At 38.5% G+C, this 17,172-nt stretch overlaps 1 protein-coding gene across 2 annotated transcripts; it reads right to left on the bottom strand.

Annotated features, from left to right (window-relative positions):
- Positions 1–4,899: 4,899 nt before the first annotated feature.
- LOC129730075 (neuroendocrine protein 7B2) lies at positions 4,900–15,270 on the bottom strand. Of its 2 annotated transcripts, none has more exons than XM_055689099.1 (3): positions 15,111–15,270; positions 7,548–8,256; positions 4,900–7,001 (listed from the first exon to the last, which is right to left on the bottom strand). In XM_055689099.1, the coding sequence occupies exons 2-3, from the start codon at positions 8,217–8,219 to the stop codon at positions 6,930–6,932; spliced, it is 744 nt and encodes a 247-aa protein (XP_055545074.1). In that variant the 5' UTR covers positions 8,220–8,256; positions 15,111–15,270; the 3' UTR covers positions 4,900–6,929. The 2 variants fall into 2 exon arrangements, with proteins under 2 accessions (XP_055545074.1, XP_055545075.1); XM_055689100.1 differs by lacking the exon at positions 15,111–15,270 and adding an exon at positions 14,926–15,027.
- Between the last annotated feature and the right edge of the window lie 1,902 nt (positions 15,271–17,172).

The raw sequence follows: 17,172 nt of genomic DNA, 5'->3' as shown, positions 1-17,172 counted from the left end.
AGCATTAAAATATTGGGCTGAGAGAGATCGGTTGATTTGCATGTAATCGTGTCTTTGGCTAAGCTTTCCACAACTATGGTTTGGTAGATTATGTGTCTCGGTTATCAAGAACTACGTTACCGACAGTAGCCCTTTCCATTCCGTGAATCTACAGCAACTTTGGTTCACAAAAAACAGTCTGAAATGACCAAATTCCATCTAATTTAGACATTCCCGTAATCGGGATGATGCAGAGAGGCCAAAAATTGTCCTTAGATGCCGTTTTGAAATCCAAGCTGGTGAATTCGCCCAATACCCCTTAATATGAGTATTTCCGCAACCGAAATAGTATCCGGAAACATTAAATCGATCGTATATCTGTGTAGGTATACCTATATCCTGGGTATAACCTACCAGGACTTTCTCCAGAAAACCCTGTACGTGCCGTCGGCACGGAATTACAACTCGAGACTTGAGCGGTAGATTAAACTTACTTTATTTACACAAAAGCTTAAATAGTACCCTACAGGTAACTCAGAGCGAAAGGCTCTTCCCCTTCGATCCGGTCACCACATACCTAGCTGTTCTATACTGGCCTATGGCATTTCTTGGCCTGTCTCTTTCTTGTGCTTAACATTTAGTACATTTTGGGCATTCTGATTGGGAGCGCCATAACATGTGTTTCCAAACACGTGCGCTAGCGTGAGCGCAAAGAACCCGCGCGTGAGCATGGGCGACGCTGAGCGACGCTACCGTCTGTCGAGTTCTTTTTTGTTTATTCAATGCCTCGGTGGCTTTAGTGATTATTCATCGCGGAAGGCAAATTGTTTTCGCCAACGCTTGCATAGCAGAACCGTTCGCGGTCTTTCTTCAAGATTTTTCCGGTTTTCTTTACAAATGGTCTTGTTTTGGTGGACAACGCAGACGGCCGTGTCCCGCTTTTACACTCTACCTGTTTTCATTTCATTCAACAGAAGGCTTACTGTCTTTCGGACTAAGCTAAAAATGTACCGTATGACAAAATTCTGCGTGACGGAACATAAGGTATCTTCTGCGCGGGGTGTGACGTCACATATCAATTTGAATCTTTTCAAGGCCGCCACATGAATTTCACAGAGTGTTATTTCTTTAAAATAGCCATAATTTAAGAGTCTTTCAAAAGAAGAAGTTTTGAACTTGCCACTCGCAATCACTTTCGAATGGAATGGAACAATACAACTCATGTAACAAACAGTCTTATGTAGTTTTATGTCAATCTTTCGGTTACGAAGAGCTGCCCTACTCACAAATGTGTTATTTTAGAATGACTTCAAGCCAATTGAACAACGCTCCCCTTCAAAGTTGCCAATCGTTAAAAAAAGAGAGAACTGAATGAGAATTATCACTGGAATGTATCGATTCAGACCAACCTAGTGCAAGAAATACATGGACATAACGAATGACAACTAAAAATTTGGAATTTTTTTGAGGCTCTTTTATTCCACAACAGACCCACTCAGAGAGAAATGAGAGTATGTATATAAAAGTTCTCACTCTCCTCTTTATGCCAGTTTTTGTTTTGTTTATGCATTCCCAGTTCTGCTCAAAATGGCGCCGAAACAAGGAGCATTCCGCAAGCACGTTGTACAGTTCGCTATGAACCGCACAACAATTTTGGCAAAAAGTTCATGACAAACTATCTTGAAAGCGAAAATCTTCCCTTTCCGACTGTGTATAATTTCCTGCAAACCTCAACAATAATTCACCAGGATGGTAGTATAAGACCGGCTCGGATCACAGAAAAGGGCTGTTTCCCTTTTTTGTTTAAATCATGGTTCAAGCCTAGTGGTTTGGCTATTAATCAAAATACCAGAACGAATGTTTGAACAAAATTATGATTCCATTTCTTCCAAAACTTCATACCGATGGTAAGAATGTGTTTTGAGCAGATAAAATATGATGGAATTACGACAAAAAACACAAACGTTCCTGAACAACCACTCGACTCCACTTGTACCCCAAATACGCAACCCAACGCATCTACCTCAGTGCCGTCCAATCGAAGATTTATTTGAGATTTTGAGTTCCACGAAAAACGTGTGAAACTAATTTTATCCTTTATTGTATCTGATTGCAATACCTTTCAATGTGTTACCTTTCTTGATCGTTTGGGTCAAATTTTTGACTCACAACATTCTCTTCGCATATCTCTCCCTCTAGGTAGGTATTGCTAGTGTTTACATGCGTAATCAACTGACAATATAATGTTGCCAATTCATACATCTTTGCGAAATTTCGTACTAATGCTTACCACGTATCGTTCTCGTAACTATAGAGATAAGTGACTTTTAACCTACGCACACTAGGAAACGTGTATACCCGTGTATAGTTGCTTTTGTTTCCTCCAAACTGAAAATCATCGCATCTCGTTGCTTCGACTTTTTACCATTTTTGGTCGATTATGTTCAGCAGCTTCTTCTGATTTCTGATCACGAATGAGAAAATTAATTCAGAAACAAGTTTAAAACATATAATGAGTGTTCAACATAATATTTGTCCAGCTGCTTAAAACATAGCATTGCAAATAAAACAGCTATTTGTAAATATTTTCCTCAACTAGTCGCACTAACACATTCGTACGTAAAAAGGTCTATACTTTCTATACATTATACAATATATCTATCAATGTTTACTTTTTGAATGTTTGCTTCTGACTCTCGATTGCTACGATTCGACAACCTATCAATCGAGATCAAAGTGGTTTGACACTATGTAGGGGAGAACCGTACAAGACGCACCAGTTGGGTAAGATGGCCCATGCTATTAAATCCTTAAAAAAATTACACATGTGGCTTTTTATGACGCTGGCTCTGTCCAACATGTAATTATTCATGAATTTTATTTAAGCTTTCATGATTAACTGACTTGGAAATAATGCAAAAAACTATGGTTCCCCTAACCTTTACACTTTTGGAATTTATAATACTATGAGTATTTCAAATTATTTCACTAACTTTCGTCAACTTTTACCTGAAAACAATCAAAATTAAAATTGGGGCAGATTGCACTACGAAGAGCTTGCAGGAGATTGCTTGACAACTTAGAGCATGTTCCATTTTTTGCGTGCTGATTTCTGCTAGTGGCATATTAGCTTACTGCTTTGGAGCATACTGACCTTTGTTGTGGTGCGTTTTGGTCACGGGCTTGTTTGGCGGCAATGGTAATTTTACCAAAAAAGATACTGAAATCGAGTATTTTATAATAAACTTAATCATTAACATACAATAAATAGATCCTACAATCACCAAACGTTCAATGTCGCTTTGAAATGATTTGAAGCGCTGTAAATCGCGCAAATGCTTAACTGGTGCGTTTTGTACAATCCTCCCCTACATGCCACTTATACACGACCATCACAAATTTTGTTGGGAGAATTATTCATCTAGTATCACTTTGGAAAAATCCCAATTATGGTGTCCATTGGAATACCGCTTTTTTTAAGATAGTATTTTTTGTCAGACACTTGTTTCTATTTCCTACAGTTTATGGACTTGAGACATCCGAAAAATACTGATAGGTGATTTTTTACCAAAGTATTGCCAGATAGATTATTTTTGCACAGTGTTGTTAGTCTCGCTCGTAAGCTCGTAGCTGCCACTATCAGACAGTAGAGAATTCTCAATTCAAGCTATTTCTCGTTCTTTTTCGCTTTCTTTCTTGATCGCATTTACTCCCGAGATCATATGCCTCCCGTCTACTCTCCTCGTGTGTACCTACTCCCCAAACTGCGAGAACGACCAGCCGAAGACAATTGTTTCATCAAGATGCTTTGCGATGGTTGTAGAGGGACAAAAAAATAATAGGGTATCGGACTACTTCGGCAGCGGTTTGCTTCGGTTGGTTTTCCATTAGACTGCCGTAAAAAACTTACCGAAGCAGTCCGATATTCTACTCGTTGCCCCAGTGTTGGCTGTCGGTGCATGAAGCAAAACGGGGAAGAAAGCATTTTCGTTTTCGAGCACAGTTTTTTAAGCACTCCTCCTAGTCGAGCAATTTTAGTCGAATACTCCTACTCGCTAGCATGAACTCGCATACTTTTTTATTGTCACTGAGTATGCAAATTTAGGTTTCGATTACAAAAATAACCTATCTGGCAACACTTGTGGACAAAAATAATTTGTTTATTTACTTCAAAAATCACCTATCAGCATTTTTCGGACGTCTTACGTCTTTAAATTGTTGGAAATAGAAAAAAGAGAGTTTTTAACAAAAAATGCGTTATCTTGCAACAAGGAGGAGGGTCCCAGAAAACGGGGTATGTTCTCATGGACACCAAAATTGTGATTTTTCCAAAGTGACACTAGATGAATAATTCCCCAACTTTGAGTAAAATCTGTGATTGTCGTGTTCAAGTTTGTGCTTTTTCGTGGTTACTTCGTATGGAATGGCCCTTTTAGTAAACGTGGATGCAAACGTACGTTTGTTTCAACGGTTTCTTACGAAGAATAAGAACTTTCACTTTCAGCGGGCAGCGACAGTCTAGAGAAGTCAACCCATGTCCAGTAGAGCAAGTTTAGTTTGTAGGTAGAAACTTACTTATTATCTTCACGTTGGAAAACGTCGGAGAAATCCAGTAAAAAAGCAAGTACAAAGCAAGTACAGAAAGCGTACCATTCTGAAAGCAGGCATTTTATTTGCGAATTCAAGCGACCAGTAAGTAACAAAACACAAGTTTTGCAGATATACTACACTCATTGTATTTATTTCTATTTTGTCATAAATGTTTGGGAATATAGTATGCTGCTGTTTGATTGGCTAGGTGTAAAACGCTGTGTTATGATAAGGATAATACGTTTTTTTTTGTTGTGTATATTTCCGATTTACGGCTCCCATTACCAGAATTGCTGTGGATAGGATAATACGGGTAATATTTTATTATTATTTTTATCAATTATACTTGTTCATCCATTGATGAAGATTTTCGAGGAACCAAACAATTTGTTGAACAGTTTATTTAAACAAACGAAAGCTCATTTTCGATAGTTAGAAAATTAAACGTTACTGATAGTCATGATAGTTACTAGCTTTTAAAACATCAAGAACTTTTTTAGTAGTTGTTGCTCTCTTTAGTGAATTTTACATTTACAGGGTTAATTTGTATAAATTTTTAGATTTGCTCTTGCCTGATCTTATCGATGCACGATGTCTCCTACGTCAATGTATATTAGCTATTTTTAAGCTAGAAAGATCAGCTACTGATTTTTTTGTGTCTTTACGACTTCACATCTGCACAATGCACATTCCTCTTGACGATTTACAGAATTTTTGGCTGCGGTAAATATTGTCATCTCGTTTATTATGAGGACTCCTCATTATTCTCTTCAAATGCAGATTTTTGATATCTACTGTTGTTCAAAACACTTTTCATGTTATTTATATTTAAGGTTGTCAGCGACAAGGTATTGATTACCTATTTGTTACAACATTTGTACGTTTTCGACTGGCCCCTGGTTCGATCGGATGGTAGGATGACGCGGAAACCAGTTCGAAACTGGCGAGGATGGTGAATTTCTCCCCGTCAAATGAATGCGAACCAGAGGCCCCCAGTCCTGAAACATACACACTCGCGCGAAGAAGTTATAGTCAAATTTCTAGTCAGTTGTGGTTGACTTGGTTGTGGTCGATATTTTCTGTTGTTTTCAAACAAGATTTTTTTTCTCTGTCCATTATCATCTATGTTTTCTTTGTTCTCTGTGTCCGAATGAAGGTGATTTTCCTTCATCACTGTAATTTTTAAACTTATATTTCATATACATTACATCTGGATTCAAGAGTATCTTGATAAAATAAATGCCTCATTTTGTATATTTATTTCTATTTTCTATGAAAGTTTTCTTTAAAGCTTTTTACAGCTCGCTACTTTTACGTAAACAAATCAGTATAGCCATATTATAATGCTGTAAGATTATTCCCGGCGCCGGTGATTCAAACCTTTTCCCAACAGATTAAGGCCTTTTAGCAGTATCCAAAATACATCAACTACCGGGAAAAGTGAATCCCGCCCGCACCGTTCACACATCATTTAATTGTTTTTTTTTTTTTTCACAAACGAAGCTTTTTCCATGATATGTCTACGGTTGTGTGTGTATGTTCATATCGAACGAGAAGAGCTTCTTTCACGCTTTTCATCGCCAAAAGCCGCTTTGCGTCAGTGTCGTCATCTGAGCGCAACTTTCGCAGCATACAAACTGTGGATCATGCCTGCGGTCCCTGTACACCAATGGGTATTCTTAAGCTTTGCTTCATTTCTCCCAGAGAGCTTCTTTTGTTTTGTTTGGGTCAATAATACCCTCTCGTTACAGGATCCGCTGTTGATCAATTAAAGTTTGAACAAAAAAAACTCGGAATTTGGGGCAACCTAATACACTATAAATCGTTACAATTTGTGTGTCTGTGTCTACTATTTTGTAGCTTTGTTTCTCAATTTGCTCAATTACTATAACACGATTAGTACAATGATACTATCATATGAACTTGTTATTGGTACGTGTCGGACGCTAGTGATAGTATAAGGTGAATGTTAGTTAAACGTATCACGATTATTTGAAAAAAAGCATCTTCTCTTAGACTATTTCGCTTAAATATTTTTTCCATTGACTGGTTGAAAGAATGCACCTGTTGAAGTGGTTGGGGTTTGGGAAAAGTAGTGGGATTCATCTCATTCGAAGTATCGTAGGCTGCATTATTGATTGTTTGTGTATAGGAAACTGTTTCTCGCTATGTGACGATTAGCATTAGCTGCGCTAGTTACTAGTTGTCTGGTAATTTACAGATATACGCATATATCTACCTAGAATGAATTTGTGCCGTAGTCCATATTGAGTGCGCCAGATTGTCATCTCCGTCAGTATCCTGGTGGTACTGCTGCGTGGTGGGTGGTTTTCGTTTGTACTTGAGTGTACCCGCGCAATTTAGGACAGCACGTTGTAGCCTTTCTTCGCTGCGATCGGCAGCTTTTCACCTTTCAGGAACGGATTGGAATTCTACGAAAAAAAACAAACACGTTTTTGATAAAAGGGGATTTCTATGTTGATAGATGTGTCGTTTATTATCAAGAACCTAGTTGGAGACTCTGAATTTATGGGGTTGACCAAATAGTAACATAAAATATATCGGCGATAAATCAACGAAGATGAAAAAGCTACAGGCTTTACTTTGGGAAAATTTTATAAACTCTTTTTTTTATTATCGATATCACATTTATCACTGACTGCAAAGGTAATCAAGTAAATGACAAATAAACCAGTTCAAACGGTCGTTTGTCGTTCTTTAATTGAATCTGTCATTTACATTATGGTGTGGCAATTGTGAATAATACGAAAAACGTGAACTTCCAAGAAGTACCTGCAAGCGTTTCGTGGTACCACTCACATAATACTTGCGTAATGAAAAAAATAACTTCCTGCGAATCGGCAGACTGTGAGTGCAAAGACGACCAAAAAACTGTCAGGTTTATGATTTTCCTTGATTGGTCTCGGGTTGATCAGATATCAGAACGGTTAGAGAGGAGCGCCTTTTTTTTTACTCACCTTCTTAACATGAAACTTCTTTGCCACCAAATTTTTATGCTCCTGAGTGTGGAACTGGCGGGCGATAAAGCTTTCCAAATCCGAGTCCATCTGGGAGCCGGCCTCATTTTGCGGCTGGGCCGGACAATTGAACATGTGCTCCCCGTCACACATACAATCCTGGGCAGCTTGGTACTCTCGACTGAATGCTGCAGTATTCTCGAAATCCAGTGTGCAACCCTGATCTTCCGTATAGCCTACCGGACAGGGATTCGGTGGATTACAGTAGGCGGGAAGGCTGGCATCGGTTTTCACTTGTGGTTTCGGTCGATGCGGACCCTCTCCGGCGCCACCCGACACGTACTGATGGCCCCACAGGGAACTGTGCTGCAAGTACTCCTGATCGCGGGTAGACGGGTTCGGATTTCCATCGAGCAAAGCGTCGTAGTCTAATTGTTCCGACTCCAAGTCCTTACTGGCACGGGCCATCATCGCTAGTCGACCGGGAAACTCGTCCATCGGGTCAATGTACGAATCGGCCGCTTCCGCTATGTCCTTGCCCATTCGATCAACGATCTCACGCAACAGTACGTCCGACAGTAGCTGATCCTTCAAGCCCGCTGATAGGTATGCCAGTGCCACCGGTGGGGCACAGGCAGCCATCAGCGAGGCCAAAACAAAAAAGAAATACATCTGGAGGTGCTCGCACGAGGGTGCACCTAGTTTAGTTCTGTAAAAAAGAGAAGATAAGCGTGATAAATAAGATAAAACCAACAGATAATTACAGATAACATTCAACAATTCGTTTTCGGCACAGTTGCTGATTAGGTTTAACCCAGTTATTCACTCTCCACTAATTTCCCAAACAGATGATCGATTTCGACAATAAAATTTACCTTAAAACATAAAAAACATGTTTGTTCGATTCTTTGCGGAGAATAGCTGAACCAACGGGAGAAAACTACATAGGTATTTTTGAAATGTGCCAGTATCAGGATATAGAAAATATGAAGAATAAAAGTTTGCATATTTGTTTAAACATTTCTCAACTAGGCATCACTTCATAGAGTAATGAAAGCTAAAAACGTTCGCGGTAAAACGCTTGCGGTAAAAAATGGACAACAATTGCAGATTTTACATGGGTTTACCTTCACACGCACTGACGAAACTACCCATGCAGCATCAATCATAGTAACCCACGAGTCAGCAGAAAAAATTGACAGCTCTATCAGTCGAACTCTAACCGTGATGGCGAAAACAGTGAAGCTACTCCGTTCCAAAGTGTGCGCGTTCAAAAAATGGTACCCCGTCGCGTCAAAAACGGAAATTGTGCGACAGTCCGTGGACACCGGATACGCCCGTTCCGGCATCTACAACATCTCAGCTCTATTGGACAACAATCAGAGCATCGAAAGGAAGCTCGATTCTAGACGGTCCACGACCAGGAGCGACAAGAAACCCGAAGGATTCTGAAGAGGAAGATCAAGGGAAAAGCGGCTACATTGATGCGTGCGCTTGGTCTGGAGGTCGTTGCTACCGGCCAACAGTAAAATAGTACCTGGCGAACATGGACATACATGTCAGAAGGCAGCAGTCCCGTACACTGGTCTCCGAGCTGCAAGTTATGACGCAGCGCAGCGCCTGAATAAGATGGTCTAGTCTATTTTCCTGGTGAATCGCGACGTGGTGGTGGTGATGGACGACGAGACCTGTCTCACCCTGGATGACAACGACTGGCAGGGCACTTCGTATTTTACTACCCTCACGAAGAAAGTGAGCACTGAGGTGAAGTTCATTCCACACACCAAGTTCCCCAAGTAGGTGCTGCTGAAGCCGCTCTTCTTTCGTTCCGGACTGGCCGTGAGCGAGGAAATTCATAGTGAGATGTACCTGCCGGAAGTTGCGTCATTCATTAGGAAATACCATAAGGCCGAAGGCACGATGTATTGACCGGATGTGGCGTCGAACCATTACTCGAAGCGATCGTTGGAGGAGAAGGAATGGCCGAAATGTGGTATTCAAGTTGGCGAACCCGCCCAACGGCCCCAAGTTGTGTCCCTTCGAGGATTTCTGGGGAAACTAGAAGCGTAAGATCTACTCCAATAATTTTGTCGCGAAACCTGGGTAGGAATTTTTAAATAAAAAGAAAAAAGAACCGCCATGGCGAATGTTTCGATTAATTGCCGGACGGCCGCTCGCCTTTGCAAGTAAGCTAACATAGATAGAAATTTATCAAACTCAATTATCTGTCTTAGCTTATTTTTACCACCATCCGAAAATTTGGCGTCTGCCTTCAGAGTGTGCGGCTTTCGAAGTAAATTGTGTTTACTTTTCCTTGTACCTTGTAAATTTTCAGTCTCACAGCAAGTTGTGTTAACTATTTTTTGTACTGTAGAGTTAATGTAAGATGCTCCCACCAGTGTTGGCAAAAATCGGTGTCACTAGCGAAATTCTTCGAAAATTACAACTATTTTTTTCAATTTTCACAGCCAATGAACGCAGGACCCTTTCAGATACTCTAGACCAGTGGGTCCCAATCTTTTTGGTTCCGAGGCTCCTTTTGCTAAACGCAAAAAGCTCCGTGATCCCCTTTGCGAGGCACAGGGAGCTTCACAGCCACCCAAAAGAATTTCAAATACAAGTTTTGCAATACGATGCTGCGTTTTTCAGTCTTATATCGCCTTGCAAGTCTTGGTACTAATACGCAGAAGAGTTGAAAATTCGCTCTCATCGAGATATCTAGAAAGAAATTTTATTCATTTGTCAAATTTACCATGAACTCCAAGATTTCAATCTCTCTAGATAAGCCACACGGCCCCTTTGCCGGCCGCGAACCGCCGGTTGGGAACCGCTGCAATAGACTTTCATCTTTGTAACGAGCTGTCATACTTCGATGAAATATTTCAAGCGCGTCGTTCACGGTTCCATAATAAAATTTGCTGAAAATCCAACCAAATGGTCTTCACCGTTTAGTTTTAGTGAAACGAAAATGGCAATCAATCACACAATATATATACATCAAACACACTAATTTATATACACTAAGGTCGCTTTTTACGGGTTTTTTTTTACGCGGCATGTATCCCCCGCGTAAAAAGCGACTTTAGTGTACTATAGTGTCGGCTGTGTTCGAAAAGAATAGCAGTGATTGGTTGTTTAATTTGATATAGAATGAGGCTGAGAGTTTCGCCTGATATTTGGCCTTGTTTTCAACTCGGATTGGTCGAATTATGCGTTTAACAGAGCTCTACATTAGGCATCTACATTGGTCCTAAGGTTATGGTAAGTTTAGCAACAATTCTGCTGTTTTTTAACATGCTTTAAAAATTTCACATAGGTCATCACTCCGGGGTGATTTTGTTCACTTCATTGTTCTGATGAATTTGGAGTGAAACTTTGCTGCTTTAACAAATTTTAACAATCTAAAACAACTCAAATGAGTTTATAGTAATGAAAAGCAATTTGGGGGGTATTTACATTCCACGTGAACATTTTATGTTAGCGAATGTCCAAGATTTATACAGAATTTTTAAAACATGTATGAACGAACGTTCATGAAGCGGGAAATCACCATAAACTAGTCCACGTGGAATATGGCTTATCCAATAGATAAAAGTTGCATGCTTCCAATGAACGCAGGACCCTTCCAGATATCTTACGTCATCCTATTTTGATGAAATATTTCACGCGCGTCGTTCACAGTCACGCAACAAACTTTGCTAAAAATCCAACCAAATGATCTTCACATTCTTTACTAAAAAATAATTTAAAAACGAAACAAAAAAGAATAAATATTGCATGATAGTGAAATATTGCCTTATCATTTATTTTTTACTTTCAAGCCAACGGTACTGGAAAATTTGCACGCTGGCTCTCACGGATGCGGGGAAGCAGAGATCACATCGGCACTACTATCCTATACAATTTTTTACGGCTATTAGTATGAAGGTGCTTCGTAGTGTAAATTTTAACAGTTGGCATTATAAATTTATGGTATGAAGGTAGAAGTAGCAGCGCGAATGTTGGCAATATGTGAATGTCTGGTATATGATTCATAGCCAGAACCAGTACAAAATTACAGTGCGGAGCATCAGTTTTTGGCACTTTGTTACCCTATTTTTATAGTTCAGATTCTATAAATGATAAAATTAAAGTAACACAATTCGATTTAACCCTTTAACGGGCCGAGGCTAAAAACATGTCATTATATTTTATTATTTATTTCTGATCATTGATCATAGCTCGTAATTATCAAGCAGAAAAAAACGAAAGTCATTGGTGGCAATATAGTTGCCACTGCCTTATAAAGGGTTAATATGTCAGCGTTGATGCGATTTTTAATCGTTTTTGACTTAGAATTTTACGGCAACACTGCAGGGTGTAAATTGAAAACCCTAAAACATCGATAGCACCACGAAAATTGTCCATTTTCAAATGCTTGAAACTCAGTCAGTTTTCAACGGATTTTCTTGTTTCTTGCATCAATCGATTGGAAAATCAACATACCTCATATGCAAATGGCAATCCTCTATGACGAGAAATTAAATAAACTTACCGAGTATCGCTATTGTAACACACCAACGGCTCTTTTCAGCGCCCCAAAATCATTTATTTGAAGTAATTATTATATATCTTATTTCCTTTGAAACGGTCTGTGTGAAATTACCAGCAAGACTGTCGCTAATCTAGCATCATGTGAACTTGTTTAATAACAAATATTTTCAGAATCTGTTAAATGCTATTTGAGTCGTGCTGCTTGCTGTCTTGCTGTGTTTGCTGTCACCAATGCATCCACACATCATTCGTTACTGGACCTTCATAAACAAACTCCTACCTGTTGTTACCTTCACCTGTCCAAAGTGTGCCACGTATCCAATTTGTTACATTACTCGAAAATTCAGAGAAAATGTGAAATAAAGACTTAAATGTTTGGCTTGTTAATACTACAATCGAAAAATATTTTAATTTGACTATATGCCAAAAGGAAGTTGCAAAAAATAGATAAAACTGAGAGCAATAAATGTATACGCATGTTTCAACGTTCGTCGAAAAATAATATTTTATACATTGGAAAATAACAAACTGTTATTGTAAAAGCCTTATTCAAAAAACATTTTTGTAACTTTAGCTTCGAAAATGCTGAGAAAAAAAAATTGCTACAGCGCCGTCTGCTATTTTTTTAATAATTCATAATTTTATCGTAGTCCTACGTCAACCACGCGGCCGTGTCTTGGGTACCATCATCTTATTATATAAAAGGTGAAGAGGTGCTCAGTTTTTTCTTACGTTGGAAAAGCACTGTACCTACAACTTTGTTCCTGCAATTTTCAACATATTCAATGTTACCAATTATTTCAGAAAAAGAGAGAGTTGAAAGAGAATTATTGCTGAAATATACCATTTCAGCCCATCAAATTGATTAACTTCAATCGAGTGTGTTCCCTATTGCTAATGCTAGAAATACATTGACATAAGACAGGCTGTCATGATTCTGCGTTAACTCGCGGTCGTGTCTTCTGAACAACCTCTTCAATTTTTTATTTTCAATTTCTCGATTCTTGGCTGTTGAATATTGAAAATTCTGAGTGTTTGATTTCATCATCGTCATGTTAAAACGTGCATTACCTCGATGAGTTGTATAATTTTCTGGCATGATTCTGTTGATATTGTGTTAATTATTTGCCATTTTCTTTACCTCGGCGCTTCGAAAAATTTTCAAAAGTTCTGACTGTTTCTGGGTTGAGACTGACTCACCGCATGGCACGACGGTGGCACTTCTATATAATTCATTTAGCTCTTAAGGTGAAATGGGTCGTGGTCGCGATCAACTCGAAATTTGCAATCTATTTTTTTTTTGATTTATGAAGACTACGTACATGAAACTTTGATCAATTGTTTTCACAACTGTTGCATGCCTGAAGTAGCAAGTGCTGTTTATTTAGTGGAAGCCGAATTTTTTTCGATCAAAATACAGAAGTAAAAAGAACTCTAACCTCAAAATTGTATAGGAAAAGGCCACAATCCCGTTTCACCTTAATCCTTTTTACTATAACTACTGCTTGTTCTTTAATCCTTTAAACCAAAAAAAAAATTGTTTTTTTTTACTTCCGCTGCCCGAGAAAGGGTTAGATTTAAACAGAATAACATGAACAATTAATTCAAAATTCGTTTCTTCGTTCGTGTTTGCAACAATGCGAAACTAGAAATATGTACACAAACGTTATTAATAAATTTAGATATAATTGTTTCCAAAATTGGAAAATCAGGCTTGGATTTCTAATAAGTATCAGAAAGCTCGTAGCAATAGACCCGAAAATAGGTCTGATTAAGAAAGTGTGTTTTATTTAGTGCACTTCACGCAATACTGAATGATAACTCACCAGGCAGCTTAACCAGCAGAACAAATCTTTTCCTCGAAAAATTAAACCTAAACTCCAAATTATCGTGAATTGGAACATAGTTGACTAACTGCTCAATATTTCTTGTATAAAATAGTTTAGTTAAATATTGAGAACTTTATTGATTATTAATATAACTTCTTAGGAAAATCAAAAAGTTATTTTAAAAAAATTGCAAATAAAACGTAGTCATTATTGATTAACAGTAGTAAAAGCCCTTGTATAAATAACCTATGACGTTTTTTATTTCTATGACAGCTCCGAGTAAAAGTGAAAATATGAAATTTCTTAGGAACTAAACAAAATCGAAAGCGTAACGAGGTACTCCTTTTTCATATACAGAAAAGGTGATGCAAAATCAATTCTACCCCCATCTGGAACGCCAAGCCACAAGCCGTATTTTCAAATTAATGACGTTCACATGGGCTAGCGTTGCGATCGTTTACCGTGGCCTTATGAATGGGAACTCGGCCACAGCTAGCGGTTTGTTATCAATGAACATAATTCCATGCGCGAAAACACACGCGGGGCCTGTGCTGCTGAAGCTGACCCTTCTGTCAAGCAATTTATGTGCAGTTGAGCAAATAATCCGTATTGCAAAATCAATTATAAATCACCACCTGTTAAACAACACAGCTTTTCTTGACCCCACAAAAACAGCTCGATTTGTCCTGATCACCATACACTATTACCCACTACCTACACATATTCGAACCTGTAAGATGAAATCTGTGACAGCAGGATGTGGGTAGTAGTAATCAATATTGTGCGAGACGTGATGACGTGACCCGTCACGGAAGCTAGCTGGGTATTATCTCCTACAAATGTTTTTAATTACACTGCACTGTGTACATATTATTGGACCTGTGAGTTCCAACATAAGTAGAACCCAGCGCTGATTGCGAAGATAAAAATAATCAACTGATAATCGTTTCGACAAACAGCCACTAGTTTGTTGTCCACGTCATCTAGCAAATGGATCGATATTGTTGGTAAACTACCAATTAAACTGCTGAATGCTGAACGGCTACCGTTTTATGCCGCAAACCTAACTGAATCACATGTAAATCGGCATTTCAAGTTTTACACTAGCAACATTTTCCCAATTATTTCGAAGAAAAATTTCCAAATTAAAAATTCACTAGTAACACTTGATCGCATATCTGTTCTCATAAATCAGACTAACCTTTAACTCGCCTGCAGAACTGGCTGTGACTCACTGACTGAAGAACTGGAAAGAAACTGCGACTCGGGCAGAGCAAGTTGGTATCCGAGCTGGAACGATAAGCTTTTCCGAGCTTCACGTACCTATACATGCCCGCCGGAAACCATCCTCTTGCCGTTGAAACGTGTGTCGAATGCGGAAAAAAACACGCCAGCATGCCGAAATGGTTGAGAAACAGGAGTTCGATATCGTCGCGACGACGCATGCGTCGGTTCAGTTTCTCTGTTGAATGCCGAAAGCGTCGCTGGACAGCGGGTGTTTACTGGCGACTATTGGGAAAATCGTAACGTTTTCCACTGTCAACGATACCGGGAGACAATAATAAATCGCTTGGATGATTTTGATTAATGGACGAGCAGCTGTTTTAGATAACGCAAAAAAATATTAATTTTTTTCAATGCTGCTATATTACATTGAGTGACCTATCACATAACCGTAGCGGTTTGAAAAAATGAGCAGGAGCTAATTAAATTATTACTTAAAACTAATTTCATTTATTGCCGCATTTTTTATATCTATTTTATATATATATTTTATATAAGTTTTCTGAAACAGATGAAAAAATATAACTTGGACTAACAGTGAGGAAACCTAAATCCAGAAAAACAAACAAACATAAGAGCTGAGACAAAATATGTAAGAAGAGAACCAACAACAATTTATTCTAAACCCTTGAACAATATTTGCGAGTGTACATTTAGTGTAATTTTAAATTTAAGTTAAGTAAATTAGAGAATGTACACTACTTTTTTTTAATGAAAAAAAAAGTTGAATTTTCCATTGAAATTGTTTTTTTTTTTGCTGAAAATAGGCATTATCTCAATGTTTTTGATTAAAAGTTTTGGATGGAAAAATGTATGACAAAACTTCACTTGAATGGTAAGTTTCAAGATTTCTGATTTCGCTTACTGATAAAATGTTTTAATTGACCCAAATTTAATGCAATGTAAAAAAAATTATATGGTTGAATGTAAGCTTCAAAATATCTGTAAATCTACTGTTTCTACTAAAATTATAATTATTTATCGTTACTTTTTCCACAAACTTGCAGGTGAACCCTTTTATGTGACATCTCTGCTTGTCAGTTGCGAGATACAGACAATTAGTTCTAGCCATGATGTTGTTTTGCAATCGGTAAATCACCATCACGATACGAATAAATATAGAAGGAAGTTTACATTCTAGCAAACTGTGCTCAAGTAAAATCGGTATAGGGGATTACCTCTTCGCTGACTTCTGCAAACAAATTATAAAAATAGTCTCGAAATAAAATATAAAACTATCGTATCCTATGTCAACCATACCACCATCTATTTTTTGTTATGCGGAACGCCCATGGCGAGTTTAGCTCTCAGTAGTCAAGTACATATAAAGGCACTAGCTTGCAGACATTTAGTCTTCATTGTATTTGTATAATCGATTACTGCAACGAGAGGACGGTTGACTTTCACTGGAAACTGGCTCGACTCGCAGCCGGTAGAGCAACAGCAGATTTCAGCGCAGTGAGGCTGAGCTGATGGCTCATTCAGCGTTCCACAGCAAACGAACCACCCGGCGGACTGCACATCATTGCTGAACATGTCCGGACATATTAGTATTATTATCCAGCTCCACTGTTTTCAGCGGGAGCGTTCGTTATTGTCCTGTGTGCTTGTTTACAGTGCCTGCGGAAAAAAACAAGAGAACTGCAATCATTCCGTGTCATCGGTGAATGGCAATCTAGAATGATGCTCAATTAAAAAGAAACTTATCTCTATTGTGAGAAAAACCAAAGCATTTTTACATTCTCTAAACCATAATTGAAGTAGCCTCAATACTTTTCCGTCACTTGCCAAGCTAACCTAGCATGAGTTTTATCCGTTTAATGTTAGATACTTCTCATTATGAGAATATCCGCTTGAATCGTTCTGTTCTTCGAATTCAAATAGTTTAGTGTAGTTTGCTGTTCGCTGGAAAAAGAAAATTATACCGGATCCGCTTAACAAAATATTTGTCTGTAAGGCCACGAACAAAGGTGACTCAA

Source organism: Wyeomyia smithii, chromosome 3 (genome assembly GCF_029784165.1).
Source record: "Wyeomyia smithii strain HCP4-BCI-WySm-NY-G18 chromosome 3, ASM2978416v1, whole genome shotgun sequence".
NCBI lineage: Eukaryota > Metazoa > Arthropoda > Insecta > Diptera > Culicidae > Wyeomyia > Wyeomyia smithii.
The sequence above is the reverse complement of the archived record's forward strand: the minus strand, read 5'-3'. Positions and strand labels throughout refer to the sequence as shown.

Bases quoted from the DNA above. Each gene is read 5' to 3' on its own strand.
- LOC129730075 (XM_055689099.1), bottom strand. From the start codon at position 8,219: ATGTATTTCTTTTTTGTTTTGGCCTCGCTGATGGCTGCCTGTGCCCCA. The intron at 7,002-7,547 runs GTGAGTAAAAAA...TTTTTTTCGTAG, and splicing joins AGAAGTTTCATGTTAAGAAG to AATTCCAATCCGTTCCTGAA.